This window comes from Salmo salar, chromosome 28 (assembly GCF_965601325.2).
Source record: "Salmo salar chromosome 28, fSalSal1, whole genome shotgun sequence".
Classification (NCBI taxonomy): Eukaryota; Metazoa; Chordata; class Actinopteri; order Salmoniformes; family Salmonidae; genus Salmo; species Salmo salar.
Genome location: NC_138318.1, coordinates 12,959,675 through 12,987,182, shown reverse-complemented (window position 1 = coordinate 12,987,182; position 27,508 = coordinate 12,959,675). Strand labels below are relative to the sequence as shown.

General features: G+C 46.3%; 1 protein-coding gene across 1 annotated transcript; it reads right to left on the bottom strand.

Annotated features, from left to right (window-relative positions):
* Positions 1-27,394, bottom strand: pkd1b (polycystic kidney disease 1b). The gene is made up of 38 exons (XM_082970474.1): positions 26,989-27,394; positions 26,446-26,626; positions 24,567-24,781; positions 24,278-24,396; positions 23,895-24,042; positions 18,902-19,179; positions 18,054-18,827; positions 17,732-17,863; positions 17,429-17,604; positions 17,088-17,212; positions 11,680-15,398; positions 11,375-11,533; positions 10,550-10,687; positions 10,113-10,398; positions 9,779-10,013; positions 9,516-9,666; positions 9,283-9,420; positions 9,018-9,162; positions 7,964-8,879; positions 7,559-7,811; positions 7,109-7,304; positions 6,732-6,899; positions 6,402-6,551; positions 6,094-6,304; positions 5,731-5,854; positions 5,296-5,448; positions 4,826-5,174; positions 4,615-4,720; positions 4,168-4,379; positions 3,740-3,942; positions 3,272-3,469; positions 2,902-3,038; positions 2,586-2,786; positions 2,325-2,499; positions 1,885-2,172; positions 1,601-1,735; positions 1,171-1,485; positions 1-1,089 (listed from the first exon to the last, which is right to left on the bottom strand). The coding sequence occupies exons 1-38, from the start codon at positions 27,065-27,067 to the stop codon at positions 247-249; spliced, it is 12,531 nt and encodes a 4,176-aa protein (XP_082826600.1). The 5' UTR covers positions 27,068-27,394; the 3' UTR covers positions 1-246.
* Positions 27,395-27,508: the final 114 nt, after the last annotated feature.

The window sequence follows — 27,508 nt, the reverse complement described above, 5'->3', positions numbered from 1 at the left end:
TAATCCTCTATTTAAATGTTTATTATACAGTAGATACACAAGAAGTACAAGGTATACAACCTCAGCATACGTATGTAGAATACCTAATGCAGAAGCACTAGTAAAGAGGTAGACAACAGTGGGAAAACTTGTCTCTTGAAGTAGTACTGCGCAATTCATAGCTGGAACCTTAGAGGTTCATACACTAGATACGGTATACCCACAGTAATAGGCACTTTCATCTCTGTCTCAGTCCCTCTTTCAGTTTCAGTCTATGTCTGTCTCAGGCCCCTCTGAGATCCAGGCCCGTCTCTTCACAGGCACTCCCTCACTGGCGCATCTCCTGTCCCCCTCCTCGCTACAGGGCCTGGCCTTCGTGTTGACCCCACTACCACCTCCACCAGGGGCCTGGGGGGGCCTCTGAGCTGCATCAGCCGAGTGAGAACTCCCTGAGTGCCAGGCTCGACGTCTAGGAAACTGCCTGGCTCCAGGACACCCGGAAGGCCCAGTGCCCAAGCCCAGGCCAGGGCTTCTTTGTGTGGGCTTGGTTACCTTGGAGAGGTGAGTGTCCCTGGGTAGGTGTGGGTGAAGCTGGAGAATGACAGACTCAGAGTAGGAGCTGTGAACACGAGGGTGGGTGGGATTGGTGGAGGGAGGGCAGGAGAGAAGGGTAATGGGGTTGAAAGAAGGAGGAAAAGAAGGGAGGGAGATGCGAGAATGAGGGGGTAGCAGAGCTGTCCTCCTGCCCATCGCCCCTCCACCTACTCCTCTTCCTTCTCTTGTCTCTTCTCCTCTTCCAAGTCCCTGCGGCCTCCTCTTCCTCTGCACCTCCTCTAGCTGGGTCTCCAGACCGTGAACGTCTGCAGTCAGCTGGTTGACGCGGTCGAAACGTGAAAGCAGACCGTTGACGCAAGACAGCAGGCGGTCCAGGTTGAGCTGAATGTCTAAGCCCGGCGCGTCGGACATACCCGAGTCCTCGGAACCCAGGGATAGGGCGGAGGACAGGGGATGGGGGGAGGAGAGGGAGGATGAGAGGGTGGAGAGACAGGATTCTTGGGATGATCTGGAGGGAGGCACCACCATGCCCTCAAACTTCACCCTGTGTCTGAACTGTGGAGAGAAGGGAGGGAGGCAGATTTCAGAAGTTTCCATTTGTAATTAATCAAATTAATTAATGAGTTTCCTCCATACCTCCTTGGCCTTAATGAGTCCCATCCAGAGCTTCAGTCTTTTGATGAAGAACTCCACCATCTCGTAGTCCTGGGGCTCCATGGCTGGCCTGTACATCTCAGCCTGCACAACCCTGTATGTGCGGATCAGAACAGCTCCAGAGAGACGGGCCAGCAGCCAACCTCCCAGCCCCAGTAGAAAGAGGGCGTAGAGGGGTCCGAGGACAGGGTGAGCCCTGTTGAGCCTCTGCAGGACCAGGCGACCACGCAGCACAGACAGCACAGACACACCAGCCTGGTACACAGACAGGAACCCATCCACAGACCTGGAGAAGAGCTGAGACACAAACATATATGCATGAATAGGAAATGCATATTTCCATAGAGTGAGCTGTGTTTCACATATTCCTGCAGAGAACCTTGGTTACATTACATAACCTTCCTTTTCCTACCATGTGTCCAGTGTGAGAGAAGAGCAGCAGCAGTAAGATCAGTAGTAGAGCCACAGCAGCCATCTCTCTCCATGCCCGCTGAAGCACTCGACCAAACACCACCCACCTCCGCACGTACCTCAGAGTACCCACCATCTGAAACACACATTTTTGCAATTTGATGGTAGTGGCACAAAATGTGGATTCCTAACCCATGGAGTTAGGAACTATTCAAATAATGTCATTCTTTAGGAACTATTCCAATAATGTCATTCTTTAGGAACTATCTTTAAGTTGTCCAGTACCTTGAGTACCAGCAGAGTGAGCAGTATGGATGATATCTGTGTGGATCTCCTGGCCAGCAGGGCGGCGCTGTGGAACTCGGTGAAGGAGTCTGGTCTGGAGCGGTGCTGAGACAGACAGGAAGCAGCCTGGGACAGGAAGCAGAATCGCAGCGTGGCCGTCGCCAGGGACAAAGAGGCGAGGAGGAACTGTAGCCAGCGCCAGCCCTGACGCACGTAGTGGGCACGGTCAGTAGCCATGGCCCATAGCTCCACCCCCAGAAAGAGGAGGGCAGAGAGGAGCAGGAGCACCTGAGGGGGAGAGGGGGAGAAAGGTTTCTAAACCGAGTGGCCAACTGAGTGTCTCAGAACGGAACCTATTGACAATCTTACATTTTTGCAATCCCTAATGAATGGGAATAACAGTGTTGTTTTATATAAACAAATTGTTTATCAAATGTTACCATGAGTGCAATCTGCAGGTCTGGTCCTGAGGAGGATGGGGGGATGAGTAGAGGATGGATGGAGAGGGAGGAGATGACTGTGTGTATCTGGGTCTTCTCTAGTAGAACAGACACACACACAAACAGACTAGTCTCTCTGTGGTACTGGGTGAAGTCAATGGACACAGCCTTTAACCTGAGAGAAGAAAAGAGTACAACGAATCATGTAGGATCATTTGCGTGGAACTGGTGTGTGTCTGTGTGCGTATGTGTGTGACTCACTGTGCTGTGGTCCAGTGTGTGCTGTGTAGGCCAGAGAGAAGCTGGCGTGTGGTAAAACTGCTGTTCCCCAGAAAGACTCCATTATTATGGTCTGGAGTGTGTATACAGCATATCCGTGGTAACCCCACCAGGTGGAGGGAGGGGTTCTGATGGAGGTGTGGCACCAGGATGTTGTCCATCCACTGCCACGCCCCCTCCCACCTGAAACCAACACAGAGAGATACATGTGGACACAGCCCACACACACACACACACACACCAATACACAAATCAGTACAGGGTACATGCACACACACACCACACATGCAGCCCTTACCCAGTGATGGTGTTGAGGTTGGTGGTCAGTGAGTGTTTGACGGCAGAGTGTAGCAGTCTTCCCTGGGTCTCCTGAACACTGTCCTGGTAGTTCACCATCAACACCACCAACAGGAACAACATGTGGCCCACACAGTGCTGGGAAGGGGGGAGAGAGGAGAGGAGAGAAAGTGAAAGAGAGAGTGAGTATACAGAGGGAATGAACAAGAGAGGAGAAGGGAAGATAAAGAATTAAGATGCATGTTATTTTAATTCCAGTACAATACCAAATGTTACTAGGTGGTTAGGAATATAAACAGTACACCACATATGTTCCTTCCAGAGGTTACTATAAGGAAGAAGGAGAGCTGTTTTTTTGTTTCCTGTTTTACCTTCATGAGGGATCGTAGCGCTCTCACTTTCCTGGCCTCCTCCTTGGCTTGCAGTAGGCCGAACCCACAAGGGGGGTGCACCTTGCCCCCCTGCTTTCCCCCCTCCCTCTTAATAACGGTCTCCTGTCCCAGCCGATCATTCACCTCGGGGTCTACAGGCCTTAACACCACAGCATAGAACAAGGCCTGCACACACACCTGAGGAGAGGACATACAAGGGTTAAATTACCAAAACCATTAGTAAAGGTTATAAGGTGCATACCTGTCTAGTCCCTCTTAGACGGAAAATATATCAATAGATTAAAAGCCAGCAACTTACGTTTTACAATCACATGGGTCTACAGGAAATATAGAAGCCATATGGTTGCGTATCTCTCTCTCTCTCTCCGGTATGGTGAAAACATTCATTGCTGACAATTTGTTGCATTGACTATTGAGCCTCCCGTGTGTATGTCTCTATCTGCCTACCTTGAGAGGCTCCAGCAGCAGAGCGGAGGCGAGGAAGGCAGACAGGGCTGAGATGAGCCACATCAGGACCACAGAGCTGGAGAAGTGTCTCCCATAGAGGCCTACTACAGCCAGGCAGGCTCCCAGCAACAACACAACCAGGGGGTAAATTACTTGCAGTGCCCAGGGAGGTAGCAGCCAGCTGGGCTTGCCACGGGCCACACCTGGGGGGGTGAAAAACATGGAAGAAACTGTGCTCTATGATGTCTGCAAATATGATCAAGTTGTTTGATATGAATATTCAGATAGTTCAGAGGATTTTCATGCAAAATAGACATCATTCATAGAAAGTTTCAGATGGCGAACTCTCACATCCACATAGTAATACATTTGGCATAAAGGGGAGGGAATCGTTACAGAGTTAGGATAAGTCAGTGTTAGTGACTCACCTATGCGTGTGGTAGAGTCTATGGAGTCAGGGGAGGGGCTGGGGAGGAAGGTACTGGCGATGGAGCAGACAGAGAGGGATGAGGAAGGCCTAAACAGCCCTGTCCCATACAGAGAGATGGGAGAGCAGGGGGGGTTGTGGATCTCTGTCCCATAGAGTGGTTTGTCCACACTCAGCTCAGACCAGCCACTGCAGGAGCTGCCCCGGCTCTGGCTAAAACCCACAGAGAGATGAGTAAGAATCAGAAGTATTCTTTGCCAACAGGCAACAGTGCTATACGAATTACTAGGACTGGTTGTTCCCTGCTATCTAGTCCAGTCAGATCAACTCTGATCTCCAGTGAAAGAGGAGAGGAGGACTCTATATTCAGAGCATATACTGTAGACAGGCCCAGATACGGTATTATCTGGGGTTTAGGTCTAGAGTGTACTGGTCAGGCAGGTCTTACCTGTGGGACAGAGAGGTGGTCCAGGGGGAGTAGCGGCCACTGTCTGATGTTGAGGGACTGTTGGACACTCCTGTGTCTGCTGCTATAGACCTCAACAGGTCCTCCTCTGAAACACCATGAGAGACAACAATTATTTTAGACGTATTCACACAGGAGTCATAGTAACACATATGGGACCCACACACACACACAAACACACACACACACACACCAGACAGGGTAAGGACATTGGGTTGCAGGTTGTGTCGATGGCTGTGGTCTGGATGCAGGCCAGACAGGGATTGGGATGGACCCACAGGTGCAGTAGAGGAGGGTGGGGGGTTGGAGATGAGAAATCGGGGTGAGGCTAGGCATAGCTTCATCAGGGCTTTCTTCCTCTTCAGCAGACGGGCATGACCCAGGGATGATCCCAAGGGGTCAGAGGTTATTTCCCAGGAGGGCCCTGGGAGGACAGTGAGGCTGTCACAGGAGGGCCACCGGGTCATGCCATCTCCCTCCTTCTCCACTCCCAGGTTAGTGGCATTCCAGAACTCAGCATTGAATGCCTTGCTTCCCATCAGCTAACAGAGAAGAAAAAGATAGCTTTCAGCCTTTTCAGTTTACAACTTTCACAAGAGAATCAGAAAGAGCTGTGTATCTGTGTATGTGCATGCATTGACACGTGAGAGTTTGCACTCTTACAGAAGAGGGTGTGTCTCCATCCAGGCCTGATGGATCAGGTCCTCCAGGCAAAGACAGGAAGGAGGAGCAGGAAAGATCTGATTGGCCGAGATAGACGCCCATCTCCACTGACTGACACACAGGGGATGGAGGCACTGACATATCCACCGCTACCTGAAACACACACAGGGAAAGTTAAACCCAACCCAACATTTGTAGCTGAACCAAGCATCATCTCTGTCAAGGACTTTTCACATTACTCTGTTGATTTGGAAGCACTTTCCAAATCAACAGAGTAAATATACAATACGCTATCACATTGACCCCTGATTGACTAAGCTTTTTATTGATAGAAATGATAACAATGTGTTTTAATAGGCAGTCATAGGACTATTTTTGTTGACGGCGCAACAGGAAAAATGGATGGAGAAGGAGAGAGAGATGTAGGAGAGGTACCTGGCTGTGAGTCTTTCGCAACAGGAAGCAGAGGAGACACTGGAGAGGAAACACCAGGATGGCAATAGTCATCCCCACTGCAACCGTTTCCCAGGTTACAAGCAACCGGGCCGAAACCGGTACACTAAAACACAACACCCTTAAAATGGCTGATTATTTCACTTAACAGAGTTAATGCAGAGTATGTGGGACAGATAACAAAGAGTTGTAGAGAGTCTCAGGCAAAACATCAATGTTGTTGTTCAGCGCAGTGAGTTGTCCACAGTGCGAGATTGATTGAATCCCACCTGAGCACTTTCACAAGAACCTTCTATTGTGTACACTATTGTCACCTGGAATATTCTGGTTAGACTGCCATCTTACCTATGCCCCTCTGTGCCCACAGCCCCGTACCACAATGCCCCTAGTGCGAGGTAGAGGTGTAGCAGGAGGGCACACACCGTCACCCTCTGCCCCCGCATGAAGCGGCTGTGGGCGGGGCGTTCCCACAGAGAGAGCCACAGGTGGCGCTCCAGCATTCCAAACGCCAGCTGGGAGGAGAGAACACGTTGGAACTGAGACAGCTCCTCCGGACCTGAGAGATAGATGGAGAGAGAGAGAGAGAAATCTGTTTGGAGGCGGTCATGCTCTCCCTGAGTGTCAAGACAGATACAGAGAGTTGTAGCACTTACAGGAGGCCAACATCTCCTTCTCCACTGTCCCTCCTCCCTCGTTCCTGTCGTTCTCCACAGACAGCCAGTCTTCTACCAGGAAGTAGAACAGGTGGTCTGTCTGAGGGTCCCACACCACCACATGCTGCACGTACCACGATGGGTCCAGACCTGGTAGACATACACACACACACACACACACACACAGGTATTGTTGTGTTACCTGTTTGGAATCTTACTACCTGGAGCCTCGATCTCCTACTTTCCTTGTGTTCCAGTAGGTGAGTGAATACAAGACTACAAAGTCTTGCAATGCGAGACTACAGTAGTTACCTGTGTTGTCATTGTTACCTGTGTTGTCATGCCAGAGGCGTATCTTCCACACCTCTCCCAGGTTGCTGTCCGTCTCCAGGTGGAACAGGTCCAGACCACTTCGTTGGAACGCCCCCTCCCGCTGCAGGTGGCGTGAACCGCTTTTAGTCACCCCGTACAGAATGATGCCCACGTGGGCCGTCGTGCCTGATGGGAATTACAAATAAACGTGAACCAGGTTTGCGTTTCACTTTAACAAGATGCTTTCTCAGCCAGATGTTCTCTCTCTTCTACCCTCGTTCACTCCCACATGTTAGGACTGGACTGGATAGGTGAAACTGTCAGCTATATGACAGAAAATAAGTGGATCTATTGCTTACACCTACCCAGACGTTTAAGATCTGCGAGTCCCTTACCTGCTCCTCGTCGCCAGCCTGTTTTGACCAGGACTCTGTAGCTGTAGCGTCCAGGTCGCCCACACAGTGGTACATGGCATAGTCTCAGGCTCTCCTGGTGGTCCAGTTTGTGGGCGATCAGACCCAGGAGGAAGTGGATCAGAACCAGGACAGCACACACAATCCCCACTACTACATTACGCATTGGACCACTGGACTGGGGTGATGAGATGGAGGGGGACATATAATACAGATGAGTAGAATCAGTAGAGGTTCCAATTCAAAGCTGTGTTCCAAGGTGGGTGAACAGGTGGCCATCTTGAATGTATGATCATGTCTCAGAATCCTGTGTCGCTCTAACGTTTCAGCATGTATGTGCATCTATCTAAGGCAGCTGACATTTATTTTCTCTGTATGTGCAAATGAGCTATACCATTTCTTGTGTTAACCGGAGGAGTATCCCAAACATACCGGTGGCAGTAGCACCACAGCGTCTGGGTGGACAAACAGACTGGCCCCGAACATGGTGAGGTGCTGAGTGAGGCAGTGTGCTGAGTGGAGGGTGCTGCCCTCCAGTGGCCGGAGGCCCTCAGTGCTCCAGCGCCTCTCCCTCAGGCTGTAGTACTGACACAGAGAGCTGAACACACACACTGAGGCCTGGACTGGAGCTCCACTCAGACTGGATGTCAGGTTCACAAAAAGAGATTGTACTGTGCTGTTAAATCTAGAGATGAAGAGAAATAATAGACAAACAAGCTGCATTAGTAAATGACTGTGATGTCATCATACGCCATGTATAGAAGAAAATCAGGCCTCACAACATTCTGTTGTGTAAACAACTTGTAAAAGGTTTTGGAAAACGTAACTCCTCCTTACAGAGGAGAGAGGAAGATGGTGTCCTCCATGGATGACTGGCTGGAGAGGGAGAGGGTCAGCTCTCTGACTAGGGAATCATGGGAGGCAGGATGACCTGGCTGGGTGGCCACTGTGATTCTCACATGTCCTGAGCCCACCAGAGAAGCTCCTGGAAGCAGGCTGAAGTTTAAAGAGATGTACAGTCCAGCATTGGGATCCATATTCTTCACTGCCCTCACTGTAAAATCCAGCCACCCTTTGGCTCGGAGTGTAAAGTTAACCATTGGGGCTCTTCCCTCGTCTCTGTCAATACCACCAGATCTAGACCCAGACCCACTTCCACTCCCACCACTAGCCCGATGCCCAGTGCCGATCCTTCCTACAGTATATATTTTGGGCAAAGTAACCCTGATAGATCTGTCAGTGTCCAGGTTAGCAATGGGTATGGGCTGTCCCTGGGGCGTGGTGAACTCCATGGCAGCCAGAGAAGTAGAAATGGGTGGGTTGGCTGCTGAGAAGAACTCAGACCCCCCTTCCAAACCCAGGAGAATCTGTACCACCTCAGATCCCTGGACCTGACGCTGGAGCTGGGCACTGAGAGAGGAGGGAATGAGGAACTGGCAGGGCGGATGTGCTGGGTTTGACTCTGGCTTGTCAGGGTTTAATTGCGATTTGTTGGACTGGTTTGATTGGCGGGTGTTGACCGAGGGATCAGTGGTGCAGAGGAGTTCCGAGGGGTTTCCATGGTAACCAACGGCACTGATCTGTGGAGCAGAGAGAGAGAGGGGTTCCTCATCGCGTGGCCGCGAGCGCATCAGAACACGCATGAGAGCCCTGGCATGGTCCAGGGATGACACTACAGTTTCAGATACATTAGAGTGAGTGTGAGGACCAGAGGAGACGAGCTTGGACTCGGACACAGCAGCCAACGAATTGCCTGGAGACAGAGAGAGAAATAACAGTTTTTGGTCAAAAACCTTGGACTAATTCCTGTCCTTGCTCTATGAGCATGCATCCTCCACCTTTTATCCTTGCATTTCCAACCGTCGATCCCACTCAGAAGTTGATACAGTACCTATTACATGGAGGATGTTTCTGCCCGTGTCTATGGCTGCGTCGTCTTCTAGTCCCGTCTGCTCTTCCATAACCCTGATCATTCTCCCAACAGATTCTAGAACATTCTCCTGACAGCCCTCACACACCACCTCACTTGGGACTGCCTGCAGGAGACAACACACAGGGGCATTCAGGCATCGAGGAGAAATCTGTATCGTTTGTGGGTCTTTTTGCCAGGCTTTTATGGCACAAACTCCGTCTGTGTAGATGGTCAGGTTACCTACAGTGGACTGGGCCAGGGCTAAGCTGATCTGGGCTGCATCCTGTAGAGAGTACACAGACAGAGAGGCCAGCGCCTGCGTCACATTCCCCCTGATTTCCCTCCTGTACCTGAGATCCTGCTCACTCAAAGTCTGATCCACCTGTGACCGAGAGGAGAGAGATAGACAGGTAAAGGAAAGATAGCATTAAGGAGAGGAGAGACACAGCCAGGTAAAGACAAAGGTAACGTTCATACCTGATTGAGCTGGCTGGTGAGGGCGATGGAATAAGGAATGAGCTGCTGTGGGTTACCCTGTTGAAGTAAACCCGATAGTTCGGTTTGGCTCTTGTTCCTCAGCCACTCTGTGATCCCATCTCCATCCACAGGTCTCAGCACTGTTATAGTTCTGAAAAAACAAAAGCATCCATAAACTGTCTTTTTACAATTTACCTCAATAGGTCTCTTGAGGTCAGAACCTCTTCCCTGCATTCTCAGTTTTAAACTCATCTTCAGTTCACCTGTTAAGTGCTGTGACCTTTGACCCCAGGTGGTCCTCTACCTGCAGGATCACAGAGATGATTGACTGGTCCTTCTCTGGCCCCGCCTCCCCCAGAGGAACCAGGCTGCCAAATGTACGCTGGGTACCCCTGTAGAGGGTGAGAAGGGGACAGGCTTGGCCCCAGCCTGGGCATAATGATGCCACCTGGAGAATATAGATAATCTGGGGGGACTCACTATCCTCATCCAGCCAACCTATAGAGTAGATACAGAACATCTGGTACACCATGGTAAAACATGGCAAAGACACCAAAAGAAGATTTGATTGTATCTTTGAGTCTTTGTTTCTATTACCTGAACAGTTGTATGTGACCACAGTCTCCAGCAGGCGTATGTTCTCCCCAGGACCTGGATTAAGAGTACACACCCCTCCATGGGGTGGAGGGTTGGGCAGGAGGGTCAGGCTAGCAAACCCCCATCTTCCCCCAGCAGGGTGGGTAACATTTAGGGTGAAGGTATAGTTACACCCCTCCTGCAGCACCCCCGGTCGGACCACCAATTCAGGAGAGAGACTGCCCGTAGTGGTCACCTCGTTCAGGTCAAGGGTCATGCCGTTCTGATCCTTTTCGCTCCATTTGTACTGTGAAAAGAGAAAGACCATACATAAACTTTCCGTCATAAGTCCTACATAAAGCAGCCATGACAGCTGATGGTGCCTGACTTTATTTAATTTGTCACAAACGGTAAATGTTGTTTAGGTCAGCCAATTAGCTACGTAGAGGGGAACTTACCTGAACATGGCTGCCACACTTATCACAACGACCAGAGAGCACAATGGGGCGACTCTGGCTGACACGAAAAGAAAAGAGACTACTGCAGGAAACACACTCCACACTTACAGGAAGCAGTGCAACTTTAGATACCGCCACCTAGAGGCATGGAGGAGTATTTGACATGAATATACTGTCAAATAAACATAACACAACCACACTGAAACTGAAAACTTTATATGGTAATTTTGACCACTAGCAGGTGCATGGTATTGTTATTTCTGTCTCATTAACATATTTTGGGGCTTGCCTTGTAAGAGGCTATATTTGTTGCACCCGTTAGTGAGAATGCGGTACCAGTTTAACTGGTATGTGGTAGTAGTGCCCCATCAAATAAAAATGTATAGGGGACAGATTGGAGAGGCAGCTAGTCTTAAACTTTTAATTGTTGACCATTTGTCTGTTTTGCCCTGCAGTGACTTCGGGTTTGGAAACCTTTGTTAAAGGCCCAGTGCAGTCAGAAAAATTGTTTTTCTTCTGTTTTATATATTTTTCCACACTATGAGGTTGGAATAATGCTGTGAAAAAGCCCTTGTAGTGTAAGAGCTGTTTGAAAGGACCGGCTGAAATTTCAGCCTGTTTTTGTGGGATGACATCACCAGTTGGTAAAGTAGTTAATAGACCAATAGTTAGTTGTACTGCAATATGAAATACAGTAACTTACTTACCACTAGCTGCCTGTAAGTTACTGTCAAATTCACAGCAACCCATTTACAGTGCATGGTTCACTGAACCACCTTCGTTGCATAAAGATATTGTGGTGTGTAGAGATAATGTGAGACTCACAGACTGTGTAGTAGAGATAGGTCTCCTCCCTTCCTTTTGGACAGTGAGGGTGAAGAGGTAGAACTTGTCTGGCTGTAGCTTCCTGCTGGGGACAGTCAACCTGCTGCTGTTATACCCTATAGGCTGACCCTGGTCCTGGGACGACCACTCAGTAGAGTTCTACAGGCAGAAACGGATACCATTGGTACAATTATGAGAAAACATCAAGGTAAGACAGCAATATAAGTTAACATAAGTGTAAGTGAACAATTTCTACCTAAATAGTAGAAAGGCAATAATGGGTTCCTAATTCTGATTTAAATTACCTCAGTGATGAATTCCCAGTGGTAGTTCAGCTCCCCTTCCTCTCCCAGATCCACATCAGGATCATGGGACTCTGACCCATCCAGGATCAGGTCACTGTGGCCTGACACCAGTCTATGCGATCCCCCCCTGATGATGGGTACCAGGGAGCTGTGAACCACAGAGAGCCTGGACGTCCTGTGCAGACGTAGAGGGGTTCCCTGGAGAGAGACAGTGAACCCCAGGCAGTACTGGCCCACCTCCAGGGTCTGCTTAGGGAGGTACAACAGTGGTGTAGTCACACCCACCAGGTTAATCAGGGTTACTGGATGTCCACTGCTGTTCTGGATTACTGGGTGCCCACTGCTTTGGGTTACCAGATTGCTGTCAGTCTTGTCAGCTCCACAGCCACTCCCCCTAAACACTTCCCATAGGTACATGGTCTTGTATGCGGTGCAGCCTTTGATGTCTACGCTTGCTTCAAAGTAGCTGGATCTAGACTTGAGGATTGTGGATTGGCCCTGGACTAACGTGACCTGAGGGAGTGAGCACTGGAGTTCTCTCACCTCAGTGAGCAGTTGTGTGGAGACCTGGCTGACATTATTGAAAGCTGTGACTTGAACAATATATTTTCCAGCAGTGAGATATGTGTGGTCCACTGTTTTGGATTTTGTGATGACAACTCCTTCACTTGAGTCTCCAAAGTCCCATTGAAACCTCAAATTGCTGCCACCATCTACTGTGACTGAGAATCTGACACTATAGCTTCTAAAGGTTTCTGTAGAATCACAAACAATCGTGACCTCCCCCACGGGCAACTGAACAATGGCTGTCTCATTCAGGGTTTCAGAGCAGAAGCCATTGCTGGCCATCACACCCACAGACAACGAACCACTTCCGGGTGAGGTATACATCACTTCCTGTCCAATGACCCGTAAGGGCTGGAGCCCTTCTAATTGGATCGTCCAGGTGTAATCAGTTGGAGAACCACTCATGACATTTGCTTGGAAACGGACCTCCTTTAGAGCTTCCAGAGCAGTGGAACAGCAGTTGGCCAATCGTAGGCCCCCGATCCTCTCAACCACCTGGACGGTCAATGACGCCTGGGAGTTGCTCACCTGGTTCCAGGCTCGGGCTGTGACAGAGTGAGACCCAACTGGGAGGATGGAGGTGGTGAAGCTTACCTCAACAAGGTCATATGATGGCTCAACTTCGTCAAAGGCTAAAGAGAAGCTGACATTGGTTCCTTTGGAAACGAATGGTGTAAAAGCAATATGATCTTCAGCGCAGACCGTAGACCTGCTAAGGTTTAGAGTCAAGCCCTGAATAGCATCCTGGATGGTGACTCTGTGTGAGACTGCCTGCCAGCTAATACCATTAGAGACGTTCAGAGAGACTTTATAGACCCCTACATCTGTAAAGGTGTAGAAAACTGACTGATTGTTGTCCAAAACCACAGCACCTCCAGTACACCCAACAACGTTCCACTCCCAGTGCCGATCATTCCCTTTATTGACATATCCATAGAGTGCAACTTGAGTATTTGACGTTATAAAGAATGGATGTGTCTTGCCACCTACATGAAAGTCTGCCTCTCTAATCTCCTCCTGAACTGTGAAATGTTTGGTGGCGTTGCTTGAACTGAGAACATTCTGGACCGACACACTGACAGAACAAGAACCCAGAGTCTCAAACATGTAAAGAAGAAAAGGAACATCGGTCTGTAAGGGTGAAAGGTCTGAGTTCACATTCCAGAGATACTGGAGGTCAGATCCAGTCTCCACAGTTACAGAGATGTTGATATACTTCCCTAATGGCATGGTGTCTCTAGCTGTTGACATTCTAGCCCCTGAAACTCGCTCTACTGCCTTTAGAGAAACACGGCTGGTCGTCTTACCAAGTCCGTTGGAAGCTGTCAACTCAACAGATATATTACCTGGAGTTTCAGTGAACCACACAAAGTGCTCACCAACACTGCCAGTTTGGGTCACACCTCTCTGGTTGGCTAGCCAATGGTAAGTGACATTGGAGCCGTGGGTTACTGATGCAGTGAGCAAGACACTCTCTCTGGTTGGTATGTAGCTCATGGATGTCAGGCTCAGACTTGAGAATTGAAGCCCTTGTATTCTTTCTAAAGCTATAATCAAAATGGCTGCCTCCTGTTGGCTCACCAGGTTCTGGGCTGTGACTTTGACCTGATACACACCTGCTTTAGGAAACACATACTGAAAGTAAGACATCCCAAGCTCAGTGGTATCAGGGCCATCCACTGACCAGTAGAAATTGACGTTACCTGAAACATTGCCAACTGCTGTTATGACAGTCTTTTCCCCTACTACTGCAAATGGCTGACTGATTTTCAGCTTCAGGTCTGACACAGGAAGCAGTACGTTCACTTCCAGGTTAACAGAATCCAGGCTAACTGCATTAGAAGCTGTGGCCTTGACTGTAAACCTGCCAGCGGAAGTGAAGACATGGGAAACATTTTGACTCTTTGCCAGTGGCGAGCCATCACCAAAGTCCCACTGCACAGAAACATTGGTCCCAGGGCAACTCTTGACCCAAAGTGTCATCTTCTCATTGACAGTCAGTGTGTTGCTTTGACTGCTATGTGCTATGGATGGTTTACCCACAGGCTTCTGCACAGCAACAGCGGCTTTGGCTATTCTCTGGCTGACTTTGTTACTTGCCATCACTGAAACATCATGGATCCCTTCCTCCTTGTACACAAAGCAATGATGAGCCAGTCCTCTTATAGGAGAGCTGTTGGATGAATGATTGAACCACAGAAACTGATATACAGTGAGCTGTCTTTTGGGGGCAGCAACTGCATTAAAACACACCTCTTTTCCTACTGCCACAGCATCCTGTGATGGGTGGATGGTTATCCCAGTAATGGGGGCCTCAATGCAAACGTTGGCATCATAAAATACATATCCTACTATACTGAGAACAGTTACGTTAACGTTAAAAACCCCAGAGTTTGAATAAGTGTGAGTAACAACAGACTTTCCCTTCTGTACTGACAAAGGTGATCCATCCCCGAAATTCCAATGGAAAGTCAGCATGGAAACATTCCCGTTCACCAGTGCTTGGAGCTGTATCTCTTTCTCTGTCTCGGAACACTCCAATGGCAGAATTCCACTGATGGTCAACCTGTAGATTTCCAGACGGATGGACTGGCTAGCCTGGCTGACTGCGTTAGACACAGTCACTTTGACTGTGTAACTCCCTGGGGACTCGTAGACATGGGATACAGAGTTGTCTGTGATGTTTTTATGTCCAGACCCATCACCAAAGTTCCAGTCCCAGTGAAGACTGGAACCTGAAGCCACTTTGCCCTTGATTTCAGTTACAGACTTCAGTTCACTGGGTCCACTACAGCTCAACTGGAGTCCAGATACCTTCTCCACCACTGCCACGGACACCCAGGCTGTCAGTGCAGTCAAGGTGTTGTTAGCGCACACAGTCATGTTATAAACCCCAGTGGTCCGAGCAACATGGCTAACTTTGCTGTGGAATCCTTGGATTTCTTTTGAACCGTCCCCAAAGTTCCAAGTGTAAAGGATTCCGTAGTGAGATGGGTGTAAAGAGGCTACTAGAAGAAAGGTCTGGTTGACCAGGGGAACCGGAGGAGACGGAGAGATGAGTATATGAGTTAATGGAAGCCGTACCTTCAGTGATATGGCCCGCTTGATGTTGTCGTATTGGTTGTAGACCTGTACAGTCAGTGTGTAGTCATCTGTATGAGTGAGAGATAGAGTGATATACAATATTTAGACCGCTTTCTTTTTTTCACATTTTGTTACGTCACAGCCTTATTCGAAAAGTGGTTAACTTAAACAATTTCCTCAGCGATTTACACACAATACCCCATAATGAAAAAGCAAAAACAGGTTTGTAGAAATGTTTGCAAATGTTACATTTTTTTTAGAAAAGGACTTACGTAAGTATTCAGACCCTTTGCTGTGAGACTCGAAATTGAGCTCAGGTGCATCCTGTTTCCATTGATAATCATTGAGATGTTTCTACAACTTGATTGAAGTCCACCTGTGGTAAATTCAATTGATTGGACATGATTTGGAAAGGCACACACCTGTCTATATAAGGTCCCACAGTTGACAGTTCATGTCAGAGCAAAAATCAAGCCATGAGGTCAAAGGAATTGTTTGTATAGCTCCGAGACAGGATTGTGTTGAGGCACAGATCTGGGGAAGGGTACCAAAACATTTCTGCAGCATTGAAGGTCCCCAAGAACACAGTGGCCTCCATCATTCTTAAATGGAAGAAGTTTGGAACCACTAAGACTCTTCCTAGGGCTGGCCACCCAGCCAAACTGAGCAATCGGGGGTAAAGGGCCTTGGTCAGGAAGGTGACAGAGCTCAAGAGTTCCTTTGCGGAGATGGGAGAACCTTCCAGAAGCACCAAGTAGAACTTTATGGTAAAGTGGCCAGACCAAAACAGCTCCTCAGTAAAAAGCACATGACAGCCCGCTTGGAGTTTACCAAAAGGCACCTAAAGACTCTCAGACCATGAGAAACAAGATTCTCTGGTCTGATGAAACCAAGATTGAACTCTTTGGCATGAGTGCAAAGCGTCACTTCTGGAGGAAATCTGGCACCATCCGTACGGTGAAGCATGGTGGTGGCAGCATCATGCTTTGAGGATGCTTTTCAGTGGCAGGGACTGGGAGACTAGTCAGGATCGAGGCAAAGATGAACCGAGCAAAGTACAGAGAGATCCTTGATGAAAACCTGCTCCAGAGCGCTCAGGACCTCAGACGGGGGCGAAGGTTTACCTTCCAACAGGACAATGACCCTAAGCACACAGCCAAGATAACACAGGAGTGGCTTCAGGACAAGTCCCTGAATGTCCTTGAGTGGCCCAGCCAGAGCCCGGACTTGAACCCGATCTAACATCTCTGGAGAGACCTGAAAATAGCTGTGCAGCAACGCTCCCCATACAACCTGACAGAGCTTGAGAGGATCTGCAGAGAAGAATGGGAGAAACTCCCCAAATAGAGGTGTGCCAAGCTTGTAGCATCATACCCAAGAAGACTCAAGGCTGTAATCGCTGCCAAAGCTGCTTCAACAAAGTACTGAGTAAAGGGTCTGACTACTTATGTAAATGTGATATTTCTGTTTTTTTTTTATATAAATTGTAAAAAATGGCTAAAAAACTGTTTTTGCTTTGTCATTATGGGGTATTGTGTGTAGATTGATGAGGGAAAAAAATCTATTTAATCAATTTTAGAATAAAGCTGTAACCTAACAAAAGGTGGAAAAAGTCAAGGACTCTGATTATTTCAGAAGGCACTGTAGATTAGTGGAGACATGCCCTATTGTATTGAATGGAAAGAGGAGTGATATGCAAGAATCTACACTATTAGAATGAATTACAATAATTTACACATTGGTAGAGGTATGTTTACCTGGCTGTAGGTAGACGTGGCTCACAGAGTCTTGAACATACACCTGTCTCACTCCTCGCTCCACTGGCCTGTCCTGGGCAGGAAAGGTGTAGTTTTCCTGGGCACTGCCATCCCCAAAAGACCACCTACAGGAAATAATATCAATAGCTTAGGGTTATTTAAAGTCTCATCCGAAAGATGGGATCTCCTTAGACCAGATGACAGAGTGCCCCGTACTGGACCTCCAACACCACTTCCAGCAGTAGTTAATGCGAAAATATGGAGTAAACAGATATGCTACCCTCACTGACGTAATATCACTCTAAGCGAATACTTCTGGGAAAACAGAAAATGACCCTAACCTGAAAGTTACGCCTAGGGAGACATCAACTTTGACCCTGAAAGTGTAGAGACGCAGTGCGGCCACAGCGATGACCTCCTTGACAGAGAGGAATTCTGGGTCGGCCAGAGGGGTCATGGTGTCAGCAGTCAGAGTGACCTCTAGGGTCTGGGAGCTCACAGGGTTGGCTGCAGTCACCTGGAGGAACAGAGACACGTTATTAGTGAGGCTCTATGGGCCACTTTACTCTGTTATATGAGTATTATATTAAAAACAAGGTTGTTTTATCTTAATATAAATTATATGAAACGGATGAGCTTAGTACCTTCAGTTTGTACTCAGCTGGCTTCTTGAACATCACACTATAGGTGTCTCCCTCATAAGAAAACTTATCCAGCTCGTCAATCACCCAGGTGTACTTTACTGAGGAACCAGTCTCAGCCGTGGCTGTAAATGCCTTAGAAAAAACAGGAAACGGTGACAATGTATCATTTCAATACAGTAGCAGGGATATGATCAGCAGAACAAATAAATAAAAGAAAATCAGATTATTTTCAAAGATGCACAAATAAAACACAGATTTTCAAATAAAAATACTATAAAATACAATACAACTTTATATTATCGATGAAGTCAGGCTAACTCACCTGTGACAAGTCCACCAGCATCCTCAGATGTCCATGTGGCTCTACACTGAGCCCAGCCACCGGCTCATAGACACACACCTGTACACAGGTACTCTGTTCACTCACTCCATTCACAGCACTGATGTTTAGAGTGTGGATGCCCACTGAGGGTAGCACCAGGGACATGTGGGAGAACCAGCTGTCAGGGGAGTCTCTCTCACAACCAGGCCAGGAGTCAGGTAACTCTCCTGGGCAGGACGGGAGGAAGGGGACCCCTGTCTGGAGCACCAGAGCCAACCAGGAGCTGGTGGCCCCTTTTCCAGAGAATATTTTAACCACAATGAGTATAGGAGTGTCAACCAATATATGGATCTGGTTGTCTCCATCAGGCAGAGGATGGATCATACAAAGCCCAGAAATGTTTGCTGGGGTAGGAGCTGAGGTTTCAGGGGTCATACTTATGGGCATACTGATGTTCCCAATGTGAGTGAAGCCACTAAGTTCACTCTGGCCCGTACTTGAAATATAGCCATGCCCGTGTAGTGTGTCAACGTACAGCACCCGTAGGTCGCACACCACCCCGTCCACCCACTGCCCTCCATCCGGCGGGGACGAGAGGCCCCCCTCCCACCAGCCCCCCCACTCCGCCCCTTGCAGGGAGAGGTAGCTTTGTCGCCAGGGGGAGGAGGATGAGGAGGCGTTGTCGCGGCAACTTAGGAAGGTTCCAGGTCTCCCGGTGTGTTGGATGGACAGGATGTCATCGGGGTAAATACTGATCTCCCTCTCTGGCAGGATCTGACAGAGAGAGAATGAAGCAAAGTTATTTGAATTTCATTGATTCGACTTAAAAGTAAATAAGAACATCTCACACATACACTAATATGAACAGGCTCTGAGAAAGGAGCCACTCTCATCGGCAGGTCTGCCACCAGGTGGTAGAAGGGGGGTATGTCAGGGTATCTTGGGGGCAGGGGGTAGCTGCGCTCCCCTGTAGAGGGGGACTGGTTGTAGGGACTGCAGGGGCTGGTGACAGGGACACAGGCCTCCAACAGGTGGCACCAGTACTGTCCCAGGGCACAGCCTCCCGTAGTGTTACACAGAGGGGTGATAGAGCAACAACTGAACGGGTTCAGGAGAGAACTGCAACCTGCAGAGAATTAGAGATGGATAAGGGAGAGAGATGGAAGAGAGAGAGAGAGAGACAAGAGAGAGAGAGAGAAAGAAAGAAAGAAAGAAAGAAAGAAAGAAAGAAAGAAAGAAAGAAAGAAAGAAAGAAAGAAAGAAAGAAAGAAAGAAAGAGAACAAGAGAGAGAGAGAACAAGAGAGAGAGAGAGAGAGAAAGAAAGAAAGAAAGAAAGAAAGAAAGAAAGAAAGAAAGAAAGAAAGAAAGAGAGAGAGAGAGAGAGAGAGAGAGAGAGAGAGAGAACAAGAGCGAGAGAGAAATGAGAGTAAGTACCAGTTATGCATACTGAAAGATCGATCGATCATCATACATCAGGGAAACACAAAAACAAACCAGTGAATCAGCACAAACTCACACAGGGCAAGTCTTCCAATACAACAACATCTTTATTAATAACCTGAGGTGGTGTTTTTTTTTTTTCTTATTAACCCATCCCCTTTTTGGAGGACACAAATCCTTTTAGTTTTTTTACAGCTTTTCTGCAATACATACATACATACATTTTACATGTACATTTTACATATACCAGAATAAATGATGTAGTGAGTCTGTCTCTTCGCAGAAAAATGTACAGAGCTGAGATTGTTGTATGGTATGCCCCATATATATAGCCTTCAGTTGGTGACAAGAATTTTGTATAATAATTTAAATTGAAAAACTTGAAGTGCTGCTTAAAGTGTTGTTTTTTGTATCAGTTCATAGACCATGTGCCATGGAATCAGTACATCGAAAATCTCTTCCCATTTATTTTGCAACCTGTATGGCACAGCTGTCAACATTTTTGTTCTCAAATTAAACTTTAAATTTCTATTTATGCCAATTATTTTCAGCCAATTTGTATCTTTAATATATTGCAGACAAACAAGTTCCCTCTTCCACTTGCCTCCTCCATTTTTGTGGTAATGCTGCAATCAGTGGGTTATAAGTTTGGATTGAGCAGACATTCCCATATAGTTTCTATAGCTGCATATGTGACATAACTCCACCATTTCTATTCATAATATCATTAATAAATATAATTAAAAAAAAATTAAAAATCCATAAAGAATGTTTTTTTATTAATCAGTAAATTTGAGTTTAAACATAATATTTGTTGTAGTATGTGTTCTATCTTTTCTGGAGGATAAAACTGAAATTGTAACCGGCTTTGTATGGCTTGTTTAAGAAAGGTACTGTAAACAAAATTTAATTTTCAATTAGTTGGAAATGAGAAGTTGTAATCTGCATAAAGGCAAAAATAAAAATGTTGAACAAGGGATGAGCCTTTCTTAGGATGAGCCTTTCTACAGAACCATTTTGGGGTATCACTTATGTATAGTGATAGGTTTAAAGCGGTAATACTTAAAGCTTTAAACTCATATATAAATAGGCACATTTAATTTTGTCTGGCTTAGCATTCCAAATGAAATGAAATCTTTTTTGCTTGTATGATTTAAAAAACGAGTTGTCTGGAGTAGGCAGCGCCATTAGTAAGTAAGTAAACTGTGATAACACCAAAGAGTTAATCAATGTGATTTTTCCCTAAACAACAAGTATTTACCTCTCCATGGTTAAAGGATCTTATCTGTTTTTGCAAACTTTCAACTGAAATTGATTGTGGTCAGTTCATTTATATTTTTTGAGATGTGAATACCAAGTATGTCTACTTCACCATCTGCCCGTTTTATTGGTAAACTACAAGGTTGTGTAAACACTGTGTTTTTTAACGATCCAATAAGTAATATGGTACACTTGTCATAATTACATTTTAGTCCAGAGAGGCTAGAACAGTGATCAAGATCTTCAATGACACAGTGTAAGGATCCAGATTGTGGTCTTAAGAAAAAACTTGAGTCATCGGCAAACATTGACACTAGTTTTTATCCCCTGTTTTTATTTCTGTGTTCGTGCAAGTTGTTGACTGTTCAAATCCTCACTTATCAGGAGCTGCAATTTGGCAGTACGCCCAGACCTTGTTTTGAGAAAGAAATGAAAGATCTCAGTTTCAAGGTCTCAGCTTAGAGAGGAGAAGCCTCGTGAGGTGTTGCTCTGTCACATGTTATGAAACAGTATTGGTCGGTCACATGAATGAAACAAAACGGTAATGATTCATTAATTATGCTAAATCATGCAAATATAACTTGTCTGTGTACAGCCGTAGATAAGACAACTGCTGGGTCTGTCCAGAGGGAGCTTCTGATTGACATGTGTACTATGGTGCATTGAGTTGGTTGGAACCTCTCCAGCGCGCTGACAATAAACAATGATTCATTTAAGATTTTTATATTTTTTGCACAACAATTTGGCGTCACGAAATGTTTGTTAATTTATAAAAATAGAAATCGGAACTGTCACATTTACATAAGTTTTCAGACCCTTTGCTCAGTACTTTGTTGAATCACCTTTGGCAGCGATTACAGCCTTGAGTCTTCTTGGGTATGACACTACAAGTTTGGCACACCTATATTTGGGGAGTTGCTCCCATTCTTCTCTGCAGATCCTCTCAAGCTCTGTCAGGTAGGATGGGGAGCGTTGCTGCTCTGGGCTCTGGTCTCTCCAGAGATGTTCAATCGGGTTCAAGTCTGGGCTCTGGCTGGGCCAGTCAAGGACATTCAGGGACTTGTCCCGAAGCCACTCCTGCGTTGTCTTGGCTGTGTGCTTAGGGGTCGTTGTCCTGTTGGAAGGTGAACCATCACCACAGTCTGAGGTCCTGAGCGCTCTGGAGCAGATTTTCCTCAAGGATCTCTCTGTACTTTGCTCTCGTCATCTTTGCCTTGATCCTGACTAGTCTCTCAGTCCCTGCCGCTGAAAAACATCGCCACAGCATGATGCTGCCACCACCATGCTTCACCGTTCGGATGGTGCCAGGTTTCCTCCAGACGTGACGCTTGGCATTCAGGCCAAAGAGTTCAATCTTGGTTTCATCAGACCAGATAATCTTGTTTCTCATGGTCTGAGAGTCTTTAGGTGCCTTTTGGCAAACTTCAAACAGGCTGTCATGTGCATTTTACTGAGGAGTGGCTTCCGTCTGGCCACTCTAACATAAAGGCCTGATTGGTGGAGTGCTGCAGAGATGGATGTCCTTCTGGAAGGTTCTCCCATCTCCACAGAGGAACTCTAGAGCTCTGTCAGAGTGACCATGGGGTTCTTGGTCACCTCCCTGACCAAGGCCCTTCTCCCCCGATTGCTCAGTTTGGCTGGGCGGCCAGCTCTAGGAAGAGTCTTGGTGGTTCCAAACTTCTTCCATTTAAGAATGATGGAGGCCACTGTGTTCTTGGGGACCTTCAACGCTGCAGATTTTTTTGGTACCCTTCCCCAGATCTGTGCCTCGACAAAATCCTGTCTCGGAGCTCTACAGACAATTCCTTTGATCTCATGGCTTGGTTTTTGCTCTGACATGCACTATCAACTGTGGGACCTTATATAGACAGGTGTGTGCCTTTCCAAATCATGTCCAATCAACTGAATTTACCACAGGTGGACTCCAATCAAGTTGTAGAAACATCTCAATGATGTTCATTTGAAACAGAATGCACCTGAGCTCAATTTTGAGTCTCATAGCAAAGGGTCTGAATAGTTAAGTAAATATTGTCATTATGGGATATTGTGTGTAGATTGCTGAGGATTTCTTTTTTTAAATCCATTTTAGGTTAAGGCTGTAACGTAACAAAATTTTGAAAAAGTAAAGGGCTCTGAATAATTTCCAAAGTCACTGTATATATAAATTCTAGTTGTACTTTATCAAACACCTTTTCAAAATCTGCTATGAAGACCAGGCCTGGTATCTTTGATGTTTCATAATGTTCAATCATTTCAAGTAATTGTTGTATACTATCTCCAATATATCGTCCATGTAAAAAACGTGTATGATCAGGATGAACAATATCTGGTAAAACCTTGTTTGTTCTATGCGCTATGCATTTCACCAGGATTTTCCCATCACACCATTGAAGTGTAAGAGGCCTCCAGTTTTTAAATTCACTGGATATTTATATTTACCACCTGGATCCTGTTTCAGTAGTAATGAAATCAAATCATCTTATTGAGTACCTGAAAGTCTACCATTTTTATAGGAGTAATTAAAACATGCAAATAACGTATCTATGAGTACATCAACAAAGGTCTGATATACCTCTACTGGTATACCTGTCACGTCCTGACCAGTTTATGGATTATTTTCTATTGTAGTTTGGTCAGGAGGTGGCAGAGGGTATTTTGTTTATGTGTTTCGGGGTGATGGTTTATATAGTAGGGTGTTGGACCAAAACCCAGAAATAATAAATCTATGTTCTATGTTTTGTATTTCTATGTTCTTTCTGGTTTGTTGTATTTCTATGTTTAGGTTGATGGGGGGTTGGACTCTCAATTGGAGGCAGGTGCTTTCTCGTTGCCTCTGATTGAGAGTCCTATATATGGGTAATTGTTTGGTTTGGTGTTGTGGGAGATTGTTTCTTGTTTTGCCTGTGTGAGCGTGGCAAGACTGTTTTGTTGTTTGTGCGGTCTTTGTTTTGTTATTTTGGTGTTCTCTTTATTTTAAATAAATAACAAGATGAGCATCCACATTCCTGCTGTGTTTTGGTCCTCTATTCCCGACGACAGCCGTTACAATACCATCAAGCTCTGGTGTTTGTCCAGACTGAAAATATTTAATTACCTCAAAAACGTCCTCCTCTGTAAGGTGGTGTTATTTTTTTTCATACCTGGGGGCACCAGGTGATGCTGGGGGCTGCAGTAGGGCCGGAGGATCTGAACTCTGACCAAGGTGGACACTTCTCTGGGCTGGCTGACCAGCTCCACTGACACCATCTGGCCAGCATGGCTGAACCACAGCCCAGGAAACAGCAGCATCTGAGGGGATGATAATAAAGTCATCAGACACAAGGGGTGTCTTAAATTGGATTTTAGCATGGCTGATGGCTGTGGTCAAAGCCAACACAAGGTGATGCCATGGGTAAGACATCCTTATCAAGAGTTTTGCCTGAAATCTGACGACATCCTAATATGAATGCAGTCCAGTAGGTCAATCAACAACAAAAATAGTATCATAATCGGTTCCCTCAGTGTGAAATATTATGTCACTTACCTCCACTCTCTTTTGGTCAGGGTCTGGGACTGTAGGGAGGACTTGTAGCTGTGACCTGGCGTACACACCCGACATGAAAGGAATACCTGTGAGGTAGCTGTCTAACGAAGGCAGGGAAACTACAGGAGCGGAAACATACACACATCCATTAGCACACTGCAATATAATGTGTTCATTTGTGACAATGTTACACCCCTTAGGTCACCCTATGAAGACAACAAACACATTTCATTCTGAATTATAGTTTGCAATGTCCTATTAATGCAGTAAACTCTCCATGCAGTCTCACCTGTAATCACCTTATCACAGAGGAAGAGGTACTGTCCATCACACACTGTGTTCCTCCTCTGTCCTGGTGAACCCAGGGCCATCTGGGTACAGCCCCCCAGGCTCTCCCTGCCCCTGTCCCTGTCCCACACAGGGTGGCTTTCTGTTTCCAAACCCTCGCCTCTATCCGGCCTTTCTCCCCTGCCATCCCTCAGCCAGATCCACTGAGTGGATTTTCTATACAGAAAGATACATACAGTACCAGTCAAAAGTTTGGACACACCTACTCATTCAAAAGTCTTTCTTAATTTTACTATTTTCTACATTGTAGAATAATAGCGAAGACATCAAAACTATGAAATGACAGACATGGAATCATGTAGTAACCAAAAATCGAAATATACAAATCAAAATATACTTCAAAGTAGCCACACTTTGCCTTGATGACAGCTTTGCACACTCTTGGCATTCTCTCAACCATCTTCATGAGGTGGTCACCTGGAATGCATTTCAATTAACAGGTGTGCCTTGTTAAAAGTTAATTTGTGGAATTTCTTTCCTTTTTAATGCCTTTGAGCCAATCAGTTGTGTTGTGACAAGGTAGGGGTGGGATACAGAAGATAGCCCTATTTGGTAAAAGACCAAGTCCATATTAGGGCAAGAACAGCTCAAATAAGCAAAGAGACAACAGTCCATCGTTACTTTAAGACATGAAGGTCAGTCAATCTGGAAAATTCAAGAATTTTGAACGTTTCTTCAAGTGCAGTCGCAAAAACCATCAAGCGCCATGATGAAACTGGCTCTCGTGAGGACCGCCACAGGAAAGGAAGACACAGAGTTACCTCTGCTGCAGAGGATAAGTTCATTAGAATTAACTGCACCTCAGATTGCAGTCCAAATATATGCTTCACAGAGTTCATGTAACTGACACATCTCAGCATCAACTGTTCAGAGGAGACTGCGTGAATCAGGCCTTCATGGTCGAATTGCTGCAAATAAACCACTACTGAAGGATACTAATAATAAGAAGAGACTTGCCTGGGCCATGAAACATGAGCAATGGACATTAGACCAGTGGATATCTGTCTTTTGGTCTGATGAGTAAATATTTTTGGTTTCAACCGTTGTGTCTTTGTGAGACGCAGAGTAGGTGAACGGATGATCTCCGCATGTGTGTTTCCACCGTGAAGAATGGGGGAGGAGGTGTGATGGTATGGGGGTGCTTGGTGGTGACACTGTCTGTGATTTATTTAGAATTCAAGGCACACTTAACCAGCATGGCTACCACTGCATTCTGCAGTGATACGGCATCCCACGTGGTTTGCGCTTAGTGGGACTATCATTTATTTTTCAACCGGCTGTGTAAGGGCTATGTGACCAAGGAGAGTGATGGAGTGCTGCATCAGATGACCTGGCCTCCACAATCACCCGACCTCAACCCAATTAAGATGGTTTGGGATGAGTTGGACCGCAGAGTGAAGGAAAAGCAGCCAACAAGTGCTCAGCATATGTGGGAACTCCTTCAAGGCTGTTGGAAAAGCATTCCTCATGAAGCTGGTTGAGAGAATGCCAAGAGTGTGCAAAGCTGTCATCAAGGCAAAGGGTGGCTACTTTGAAGAATATAAGATATAAAAACTGTTGATTTGTTTAACACTTTTTTGGTTACTAAATGATTCAATGTATTATTTCATAGTTTTGATGTCTTCACTATTATTCTACAATGTAGACAATAGTAAAAATAAAGAAAAACCCTTGAATGAGTAGGTCTGTTCAAACGTTTGACTGGTACCGTATACCCAAAAATGTAAAAGAGGGTGGTGGGGAATTAAATGAATTAGTGTAGTTAGGTGACAGAATATAATGTATAAATCTGTTAGAAAGATCACAAACTGTTTACTCACGATGGGAAGGAGTTGTGGATGAATGTCTGAGTTTCAGTGCTTCGGACTGTGGCTAGATCCCCACCCTTCACCTGACGACAGATACCCTTTGCCTCCAGCCATGATGTCGCTGACTCTGACAGCCAATAGCATTGCAGACTGGCCAGATGGACCTGGGCTCCTTTGGGGCAAATGTGCTCATCTGGAGGAACAACATTGACCATTGCCACTTGATTACCAATTAAATTAATATGAACATGATTAATCATACCGTTGCTAATTTGTAAATTCTGTATAATTTGGAAGAGGTATTTGTTAGTCAAGCACACGTTATCTCACAAGCAGATTATTGTTTTATATGATAGCCTATATCCCTTTATGTTTAGTATTGGGGGGAAAAACAGATACATTCTAATCCATATCAAACCAGATTAATGTTCAGCATCAAACATCTGTTTAGAAGAGAAGTCAAAAAGCAAGTGAAGCTTACCCCATAGAAATACATAAAGATGTCTATGGCTCACCCCCCTGTAATGGAGGGTGATATCAAACTAAGATCCTCACCAACTCCAGCTGCGAAGGTCACTGCCGTCCACAGGCTCCAGATCAGCGCTAGTTTTTCAATAGCTGTCATCTCTGTCATCTTCTGTAGTGAGTCATACTCCCAGGTGAATGGAGAGGAATGGAGGCTAGGCTAGCAGAACGCTGGAGATGATCACAGCTCCAAAGGGTTCCATTTCGTGGCCTGGCCCCCACATATAGTATGTCTCTCTATATGTTCCTCTACCTCTGTAGCTCCCTCTACTATAGGCTATGGCCCTCCTCCTCTCATCATGTCACTTGTTTTCTCTCTGACCCTTTTGTCATAATCCACTTCTGCCCTCCTTTCCACTAGTTTAATGTTGTGTAATGGGGTTTGTCCCTCATTCTCTCACTTTGTCTCTCACTTTGTATCTCACTCACTCTCTCTCTCTCGCTCTCTCTCTCTCTCTCAGAAACAGGAGCTCTCCCCACATTTAACACAATTGTTTCATTCCCTTTGCCCTTTTCCCTATCTCTAGGGGGGTTGGCGGAGTAGAAAGAG

Bases quoted from the DNA above. Each gene is read 5' to 3' on its own strand.
- pkd1b (XM_082970474.1), bottom strand. From the start codon at position 27,067: ATGACAGAGATGACAGCTATTGAAAAACTAGCGCTGATCTGGAGCCTG. The intron at 5,175-5,295 runs GTAAGAGTGCAA...CTTCTCTGTTAG, and splicing joins ATGGAGACACACCCTCTTCT to CTGATGGGAAGCAAGGCATT. The intron at 3,470-3,739 runs GTAGGCAGATAG...TCCTCTCCTCAG, and splicing joins TGCTGCTGGAGCCTCTCAAG to GTGTGTGTGCAGGCCTTGTT.